This window comes from Echinops telfairi, unplaced genomic scaffold, assembly GCF_000313985.2.
Source record: "Echinops telfairi isolate 266 unplaced genomic scaffold, ASM31398v2 ScPeMD7_7457;HRSCAF=8495, whole genome shotgun sequence".
Taxonomy (NCBI): Eukaryota; Metazoa; Chordata; class Mammalia; order Afrosoricida; family Tenrecidae; genus Echinops; species Echinops telfairi.
In genome coordinates, this window is record NW_022111357.1 from 8,231,550 (window position 1) to 8,241,894 (window position 10,345).

The 10,345-nt window shown below is 50.5% G+C and overlaps 1 protein-coding gene across 1 annotated transcript; it reads left to right on the top strand.

The window, feature by feature from the left end:
- The first annotated feature begins 398 nt into the window (after positions 1–398).
- Positions 399–5,051, top strand: CUNH1orf216 (chromosome unknown C1orf216 homolog). The gene is made up of 3 exons (XM_004704973.3): positions 399–418; positions 2,701–3,393; positions 3,965–5,051. The coding sequence occupies exon 2, from the start codon at positions 2,706–2,708 to the stop codon at positions 3,390–3,392; it is 687 nt and encodes a 228-aa protein (XP_004705030.1). The 5' UTR covers positions 399–418; positions 2,701–2,705; the 3' UTR covers position 3,393; positions 3,965–5,051.
- Positions 5,052–10,345: the final 5,294 nt, after the last annotated feature.

Here is a 10,345-nt window from a genome sequence, read left to right on the forward strand (position 1 = left end):
AGACCGGCCCCGCCCGCCACGGCACAGGAGCGCAGGGTGGGCGCGCCGAGCCCGGCAGATGTGCCATGAAACGCGGGGCCACCGAAGGGCTTTAAGCCGGAGTGCCAATGGCAGGGTAGGGTTTCCCTCGGGAAAATATCGCCGCGTCTGCCGCGAGGCCAAGCGGCCGGAGGGGCCCGGGGATGGAAGGCGATAGCATCGGACCTGGAAAGGGAGCCCGGGGCGGGGGGAGACGGTGCCCGCCCGGGCTCCAGCGCGCAGCTCCGCGGGAGACGGAACGGGCCCACGTGGGCCGCCGCCCCGCCCGCCGCGCTGACGCCGCCGACTCCGCAGCCGGGCCTGGGGCTGGGCTGCAGCCGCGCACCCGCCGGCCCGTGCCTTCACCCCCGGCCTGCCAGGGATCGGGGCCCGCCGCGCGGTGAGTCGGGGCGGGCGCAGCCGCGGGGAGAGGGGGAGGGCCAGCCTCCGCCCTGCGCCTCCCTTGGGAGGTTACGGAAAAGGGTGGCCTCTGTCTGGTCTTCGGGGGTGGGGGAGGGGTGGGTAGGTTAGCGCCCTTTGAGGCGAGGCTAGGTAGGAGGGAGGCTGCCGCGCCCCAGTTTTTACAGAGCACCCCCTCCAGGGCAAATGGTGGATTAGCTGGGGGCGAGGCCTGATCCCGAGGTATCTGGGCTCCCATTTTGTCATCTCTGAGAACCCGTGATTCTTAACATCACCCCCACCTCATCTGCCTTCGGGGCCACGTTTAAGGGGAAAAAGTTTGAAGCCGGGAAGATCTCCAGCCACCTTGAAAAACTGCTTGGACGGAAGGGCGGTGGGGATGGGTGCAGATTACAAAGGAGTCATCCCTACACCCTACTCTATCCCCCCCCCCCCCAAACTAATACTGGCAAGCCATCTCTTCCAGGCCTCAGGATGAAGTAGTACTGGCGCAGGGACACAGACAGGATCATGACATATTCCGGAAGCACTCGCTCTTCTGGCCCAGGATTCAGAGCGGTCAGCGTTAGCCTCTTGCCCACGGGCTCTGTATTCCCACTCGTGTTCTCTCTCAGGGAGTATGCACCGGCGCCTGCTCAGTGCCAGTCTGTGGTGGCTCCTGGGCTACAACTAGGTGCCAGTTGCCGTCTAGTTGAGCCTGACGCATGCCACCCAAGTGTGTCAGAGTAGAACTGTGCTCCTTAGGGTTTTCATTTCAGTGGCTGATTGTGGGGGTGGAGAGATCGCCAGACCTTTCTTCCAACCTGCCTCTGAGTAGACTTGAACCTCTAGCCTCTCAGCCAGTAGCTGAGTGCATTAACCATTTGCACCACCTGGTGATGTAATGGAGACTATAACCAGGAGCTTCCAGTGTTGTCTGGGAGCAAGATTTACAAGCTACTCTTACAAGATAAAGGAACCCGGATGACAGTGCTATTATGCATTGGGCTGCCATCCACAAGGTCAGCTGCTCAAAACCACCAGCCTTTCTGAGGGAGAAAGATGGAACTTTCTACTCCTGTAAAGAGTTAGTCTCAGGAACTCACAGGGGCAGTTCTACCCTGTCCCATGGGGTCTGTGTTGGCATCGACTTGATGGTAGTGAGTGAGATTACAAGACACAGAAGCTTTTTGTTTTGTGTTTTTAAGTTGAATAGATTTATTGGCCACCAACCATGTGCCAACGCCAGGAAACAAATGCGGAGGAAGGCCATGTATACCAGGGCAGTGGGGACGCAGGGGAAGGTGTACTAAACTCGGGTGTGTTTGTCTATCCAGAGGAAGGGGGCAGACTGAGGAAGGTGTCAGAGAGGTAGGTATAGTAGAGCTGAATGTGGAAGTGCAAAGGGTCAGGGCTTGGGAAAGGGAGGAGAGGAAGGGGACTGTCAGCCAAGGGAGCGGCTTGGTGGGGTGGGAAGTGGGCTGGATCTGGCAGAGCTGTGTAGGCTGGATCATAATTTAGCAGGAGGTTAGGGAGGGCACAGAGAGCAGCAGCAACTCCCACTTACATTTTCTTAACTGTGAGCAAGGAGAGCAGTGAAAAGGCTGGGCAGGAAGATGTGGTAAGACGTGGTCGGCATTGAGCCCAAGTGCATGTTGGGAGACGGCCGTGCCTTCACACAGAGTCTGCCGAGGAGCAGTCAGTGGGGTTTGGTGGCTGATTAGGTAGGTGTAGGAAGGAGAGCGAGGGGTCCAGGGTGCTCCCAGGATTCTGGCTGGGGTGGCAGAATGGCGAGTAGAGCCCTGCAGCTGAGACCGCTGAGGAGGGAGCAATCTGTGGAGGTGCGGGCTGGAGACCAGTTGGATCTGGGTGGAGACAGATCTGGGCTCACCAGCAGATGGCTGATTCTTGAAGCGAGGACAGAGGATGGGGTCATCTGGGGAAGGTGCATATAAAATGAGAGCGGAAGGTCCTCCGCCTCCGGGCTGAGGACACCAGTATGCCAAGGAAGGGCAGAGGGGAAACCTGGTGCAGAAGAATGAGAACCGTCAGTGTTTGTTGGGAAGTAGATTGCCAGACCTTTCTTGCAAGGTGCCTGTGGGTAGACTTGAACCTCTAAGCTAGGACACCACAACCACAAAGGGCCATGTGACCAGAGTTCAGGGAAAAGGACGAGGAGGAGTAACTTGACTCGTACTTGCAGTGTTGCCCCTGCAGCGTGTCGGCATGCCTTCAGGCACCCTGCCCTGCCCTCCTGTGACTCCTCTGCTTCCTCCTTAACAGGCCAGATGTTTGCCATCCAACCAGGGCTAGCTGAGGGGGGCCAGTTCCCAGAGGGTCCACCTCCTGGGATCTGCCAGCCCGAACTCCAACCAGACAGCAACTCCAACTTCATGGCAAGTGCCAAGGATGCCAATGAAAACTGGCACGGGATGCCAGTCAAGGTGGAAGCCATTCTGATGGGCAGCTCCCCTGAATCGCCCTCCGACAACCAGGCCTTCCACGTCTCTGGGCTCCCTGAGGAGGAGGTTCGCAGTCCCCCAGAAGGGGCAGAGATTCCCAGGGCTCAGTCTGAGAAGATGGGGCATGTCGGCACGGCCTGCTCCCCGCTGGAGGACAACGGCTATGCCAGCAGCTCTCTGAGCATCGACAGCCCCAGCAGCAGCAGCCCTGAGCCTGCCTGTGGGACTCCTGGAGATCCTGGCCCCTCAGGCCCCCTTTTGCCCTCCGTGGCCAAGGCAGTGCAACAGCTGCAGGCTCAGGAGCGCTACAAGGAGCGGGAGAAGGAGAAGCACCACGTGCACTTGGTGATGTACCGTCGCCTGGCCCTGCTCCAGTGGATCCGAGGCCTGCAACACCAATTGGTTGACCAGCAGGCCCGCCTCCAGGAGAGTTTTGACACCATCCTAGACAACCGAAAAGAGCTTATCCGCTGTCTCCAGCAGAGGGCAGCACCATCCCAGGACCAGGGCTAAGGTGTGTGTGTGAGAGAGGGAGTGTGTGTGTGTGTGTGTGTGTGTGTGTGTGTGTGTGTGTGAATTTGAAGGCATATGTATGTGGTAAATACATGATTATTTCCTGGCATGCATACAGGTGAGCATACATGAGTATATAATGCTAGCACGTAAGCAGGTGTGCAGATGTCTGAGGCATGTATGGCTACGTACAGGAAACAAATAGGTGAAGGGGTGTTGTGCCTTTCAAAACACCATATACTGTATGCATTACTTGAATGAAAATACAGTAGGCACCTGTGAACTTAAGTGTGCTATATGTATACACACAGCTAGCTTATATACAGACCTGTGTAAGAGTGAGTTTAAGTGTGCAGGCTAAGTTGGATGTACTGAGTGCAGAAGGCCGGTGTGTAGGGGTGCATGGGTGCAGGTGAAGGATGTATTCAGGTCGGGTGTATCTGCAGGCAGGCTCATGAAGAGGTGTGTACACATATATGTTCAGTTACCTGGGAGGGGTGGGGCTTCTGGGAGGAGCTTCCTTCCACAACCTGTGCCATCCCCAGCTCACCGCAGCCTCTTTTTCTCCACAGAGCCCCTTCCCTCCTGGAGAAGAGATCCAGCTAGCCCGCTGCCCACTGTCTAAGGGTTGTGCCACTCCTCCCTGCTCCCTCCTAGGATTTTCCGGGCCACCTCTCCTTACCCCTTCCCGCGTCCCCTGGCCCATCCCAGACTCGCTCTGCAAAGGCTGTTGTCTCTAATGGCATGTTTGTTGGTGTCTGGCCTGCCGTGGCAATTTGGCAGTGATTTTGTCAGGGCAGTTAGTGGAGAATTGGTATGGGGAAAACAGGGGTGAGGCAGGAAGAGGGGGTCATTGAGAGACCATGACAGAGGGAGGGATCAAAGAAGGAGGCAGGTGACTGTCCCTCTAATTCTGCCTTTAGGCACGTCATGGGGACATGGGGAAGGTGCCAGTGGCAGACCCTGTAAACAACGGGAATTCTGAAATTCCAGTTTCCAAGTGAGCCAGACCTCTTTACCATAGAAGGAACGGTTTGAAGCCATCTTGACTTTGAACTTGTGATGAAAAGGAATGTTTGTGTTTATGAGCACGCAAGTGATGGACTGGGTATTGAGGGGGGCAAAAACCCTCTGCCCTCACAGTGTCTGTGCCGTGCTGTGCCTCCCTGGCTGTAGCAACACTGAATGTCAAATTGATTGGTCCCTTTGCCCTGAAATCAGACTGTCTTGGCTGGGAGGAGCTAGAACTTGGCTTTCAGGGGACAGCAGAGCCTCTGGAAGCTTAGGGTGCTTCCATCACTGCATGATGTTGACAAGACTCCAGCAAAGGCTCTGTGAGGTGGAATAGGGTGAATTCCCAGGAGAACCAAGGACTTGGCCAGCTTTCTGTTTCACTTCTGGGAGCCAAGAGGACGCAAGATCTTGATGGATGAGCTGAAAGGGACCCAAGGAAGAAGTGCTGATCCAGGGATGGGAGGAAGACATTGCCCCTGGCAAAATGGGCGGCTCGCCCAGTCTAAGGGTTTCTGTCCCTGTTGGGTAGGAGAAAGGTGTGAGGAGTAGGTGAGGGGTGAGCTTGGGGCTGTGTGTCAAACTTCTGCATGACGGTATGAATCTGGCCTATGGAGCAATCCAGGACAAATAAACTGGCGGAACAATTGCTGTCTCCAGGATGTGTTTCTTACTCCCCCTGCTGTCTGGGGCCACGAGTCCATTTCACCATCTGCGCTCCTCCCAGATCTGAGCCGAGTCTAGAGAGGGGAGCCGGAGGGTGGGCACTGGAGGAATGCCATGGGTTGAAGTGCGTCTCTGATACTGTATGTTGTAAAGCCGCACCTCTTTGTGCCTCTGGTTCAATCCCCATTTGGGAACGGGCTGTCTGCGTGTGCGTTAATGAGGAAGGATCGGTCTGGGGTGTGTTTGAGTTGATCTCTTACAAGCTATAAGCAGAAGATGGGGACAAGTAGACATGGGGAAGAGAGATGCTCACCACTTGTGGATCACCTCAGAGCCGAAGCTCAAAGATGGGGCCCTTCTCCCAAAGCCAAGAGGGAGAAAGCCTTTCTCTAGAACCTACACCCAGGAGTCAAACTTGTAGCCTCCCAAACTGTGAGGAAATAAACTTGTTGGGTAAAGCCACCACCCACTTGTATTTCTAAGACAGTTGCACTTGATAACGAAGACCAGGAGCTGTTGGGTGTAGTAGGTTATGCTTTGGGCTGCTAACCACAAGGTCAATTCCAAATCACCAACTGCACCCATAGTTAGTCTGAGAAACTCACAAGGCAGTTCAACCAAAGCAGTAGTTCTCAACCTGTGGGTCGCGACCCCTTTGGGGGTCGAACAATCCTTTCACAGGGGTCGCCCAATTCATAACAGTAAGCAAAATTACAATGAAGTAGCAACGAAAATAATGCTATGGTTGGGGGGTCACCCCCACATGAGGAGCTGTATGAAAGGGTCGTGGCATGAGGAAGGATGAGAAGCACCACTAGAGGGTCACTGTGAGTCAGAATCAGCTAGGTGGCAGTGAGAGAACAGACAGATCTCAGTTGCCATGAAGTTCACTTCTACCCCGGTGACAACACGTGTCAGAACTATGCTCTGTAGGGCTTTCACTGGGAAGTAGGTAGATCGCCAGGCCTTTCCTGTGAGGTGTCTTGAGGACTTGAACCGCCCATCTTTCCTTTAGTTCTGAAGTGTGTTCACCACTTGCACTCCCTCAGCTGGTTTAACACATTCATAGTTACTATCCATGTACACGATACAGACGTTCACTACTGCTGGTCTACATTATGGCTTCTATTTTCCACTGCTGTTTTATAATTCATTTCTCAACAATTGTTTTTGTAAAGAAGGTATCTCAATTATCTCTTGCTACATAGCACATTATCCAAAAATTTCGGTAAAAACAATACACATATATTTGTGGGCCAGGAATCTGGGCCGGCCTACCTCAGTCCTCTGTATCAGAGCCCCTCACGAGGCTGAAATCAAAGGGTGAGGCCAGGGTCTGGGGTCTCACTTGATGGTAGCCTCCAAATCCCCACAGTGGGTGTAGGTCACCCACACTTCCTTGCTATCTGGGCCTTCCCAACAGGGCAGCTCACTTCATCCAAGCGTGCAAGCTCTGCTAGTCTCAGTTGCTAGATGCTGCTGAGCCGCTCTTCCCCACAGCTGCCCCAGAAAGACCGTCGTCGGTCGTTAGGCTCCAGTCCTTCATTGCAGCTGGTGTCAGTTCTCACTGCAGTTCTTCATTTCCACCGACCCTCTCCCAAGCCTGATCCCCGACACACTGTGACCCCTACTGACGTCCAAAGGAAGAGAGACAGTCTCACCATAAGGAGCATTCTGGTTGTGTTTCCAAGACACACGTTAATCCTCGCAGACCGTGGTGTATTCAATATTGCCAACCCTGCAACTCAAAGGCATCAATTTCCCATCTTCCAGCTTTCACATGCATAGGAAGTGGCTGAAAATGCATTGAGTTGTGTGCACCTAGGCCTTCAAAGGAACATCTCTGCATTTTTAAAGCGATTTTCCCCGCAGATTTGTCCAGTGCAATATGTTGTTTGGATTTGTGATCTGGCTGCTTCTGTGGGCATTGACTGTCGATCTGGGTAAAATGAAGTCCTTAACAACTTGAATCTTTTCTATGTTTATGTAGTTATTGGTCCAATTGTAAGGATTTTTTCCCCTTTGTTGAAATCTAATCCATACTAAGGCTGTAGTCTGAGTTTCTGAAGTAAGTGTTTCAAATCCTCTTCACTTTCAGCAAGCAAGTCCATTTTCTCCGATTATTTGCTCACCGTACAGAATGAATACTTCTGGTGAAAGAATGCAACCCTGTCACACACCTTTGCTGGTTATAAACCACTCAATACTCCCTTGTTCTTTATAATGACTGACTGCCTCTCGATCTATGTACAGGTTCCATGTGAGCATAATGAAGTGTTCTGGAATTCCCATTCTCAATGTTATCCATAGTTTGCCATGATCTTACACTGTGGAATGCCTTTGCATAGTCAATAAAACTCAAACAAACATCTCTGCTGTTAGCCAAGATCCATTTGATGTCGGCATGTGAGCAATGATAATCATCACTCCATGTCTTCTGAATTTCTGGCAATTTCTTCTTGCAGCCATTTTTTAACCATCTTAAGCAAAAATTTACTTGCATGTGATACTAATGAAATTGTTTGAAAATCTCCACACTCTGGTGGTCACCTTTCTTCGGAATGGGCACCAATATGGATCTCTTGTAGTCAGTTGACCAAATAGCTGTCTTCCAAATTTCTTGGTGTGGAAGAATGCTTCCGGTGTGCATGCATCTGTTGACCAATCTCCATGGGTACTCCATGCATCCCGAGAGCCTGGTGTTTTGTCAACGCCTTCAGCGCAGCATGGATGTTGTCCTTGACTACCATCCATTCGGGATCATATGCTCCTCTTGAAATGGTTGTCGACCGGTCCTCTTTTGGTACAGTGACTCTGCGTATTCCTTCCATCTTTTTTTGAAGCTTCCTGAGTTGTTCAATATTTTGCCCTTTGAATCCTTTCGTAGCACAATCCAAGCTTGAATTTTCCCTTCAGTTCTTTCAGCCAGAGAAAGTGTTCTTTCCTTTTTGTTTCCGAGGGCTGCTCTAAGAGGGTGGCTCAGCTGAGGAGAAATAGATTGTCTCACCTTCTAGAGGCTGAGTCCAAAGCCACGCTCTCTTAGTTCTAGGGAAGATCCTCCCTGTGTCTTCCAGATTCTGGAAATGCTAGGCATTCCTTGGAGTTGTGTGGCTCGTCAGATGCATCCTCACATGGCTACCTTCCCTCTTGCCTGTTTCTGTAAGAACACCAGCCGGTCTGGGCACCCATCCTACTGCAGTGTCCCCTCACAATGACAGCCACGTCTCCAAAGACCATATTTACACACAAGCTCAGGTTCACAGGAAACACACATTAGTATCTCAATATACTTTGTAGGGGACCACAGTTCGATCCATATCACAAGCCCAGAAAGGTGGCATGCTAGAAATCACAATTTCATGTAACGGAATCACGAGTGATACCCCTTCAGTGTTGTCACCTAAGACTGATTAGAACTAAGTTACTCAAGGCGAGGACACTGTCCAAGGCTCTCACTGCCAGGAGGTGGCAATCATTGGGGCCTTCTTAAAAATGGTCTATCACAGTTGTATTATGATTGAATGTATAATTCCTTGATCTTAAATTATACAAATATAATTACATTCCACTTACCAGAAAAATTGAAGTCTTTCAGAGAAATATATACTTTATGAAGTCTAAAATATCTATTTTAGACTTTGCTCAGACCTCACAAGGAATACGTTAAACTTCATAAAGTATACATTTTATAGAAACTCTCATCAGTGACCCGAAAGGTTAATAATTCTTGTCATCTCTACATTTGACACTTAAAAACAAAATTGAACCAATAGTAACAAGATTTCATTTATTAATGACATTGTTCTAGCAAGGGGCTATAGCTGAATTTTAATAACTTTATCCCTGGGGACTTCTAACAGGGGCACAAAATCAAGCCCTCGAAGCACAAGATGGTTCATTTTCAGAAGGGCTCGCTTTGCAGATGTCTGAAGACAGAACGTAGACTGGCATCAGACCCCCTGGATTTGGATCTTTGCTCTTTCACTTAATGTCTGCATCCTTGAGTGAGTCGATTAATTTCCTCGTGCCTCAGTTTCCTAATCTTAAAAACTGAGACAATAAGTTGTTTTGAGGATTAAAGGATTATATACACATATAAACAAGAGAAAGATGTGGCTTTTACAACTGTAAAAAGTTATGGTCTTGGAAACCCACAAGGACAGTTCTACCCTGGGTCTCACTCGGTGACAGTTTGGCTTTGGTATATACATATATATTGTTTGGAACTCCGACACTGAGGGTTATTATTCATTGAGGGTTATTACAGTGCTTTTACAATTCCAAACCCAAACCCACGGCCATTGAGTTGATTCTGATTCATCGTGAACCCTATAGGGTTTCCACGACTGTAAATGTTTATGGGAGCAGACAGCCTCGTTCTCTTGTGGAATGGCTGCTGGGTTTAAAATCATCACTTTGCAATTAGCAATCCAATGCCTAACTCATTTGCAGTAACAGTAAACTCTTTCACTAAAAATTTTTTTTCCTTAAGGAATTTGAACCTAAAATTTGAATGGAAAAAAATGAAGCATTTAAAAAATAAAACTGCTTACTATTTCTTGACATAACATTGTTCTCTGAGCTTTGAAAACCAGACCAAGGAAACAGGTCCATTGCTTGGTTACAGACCCCTGCCTGTCCTTGGGAGGTTTGAGGGCAGGCCCAGCGAGCTGCTGAGTTAGGCTGCGGTGAGGGAGGCATGGACTGGGAAGAGCAGGGAGGCCAAGTCCCCGCCAAGCTGGCAGCATTTACAACAGAGAAACTGAGGCAGGAGCCCAATAAAGGCTAACTCAGCCAAAAAATTGTAGTGCCCCCCCCCCCCCGGTTTATTGATCCTTCAGTCTGATGGAGGGAAGCCCTGAGGCTGTGCGTTCTATGGGGGCAGATCTGGCTTAGGGACTGTCTAGAGAGCCTCCACTCTGCAGTCCCCCCATCATTCACTATGGTAAGATTTTTTTGTTCTGATGATGCCTTATACCTGATCCCTTCGACACTTTGTGATTGCATAAGTTGGTGTGCTTCTTCCATGTGGGCTTTGTTGCTTCTGAGCTTGATGGCCGCTTGATTACCTTCAAGCCTTTAAGAAAGACCCCAGGCGCTATACTTTTTGATAACCGGGCACCATCAGCTTTCTTCGCCACATTTGCTTATGCACCCATTTGTTTTCAGTAATCCCTTCGACACCTCGTGATCACACAGTCTGATATGTTCTTCCATGTGCGCTTTGTTGCTCCTGAGCTAGATGGCTGCTTGTTTACCTTCAAGCTTTTAAGACC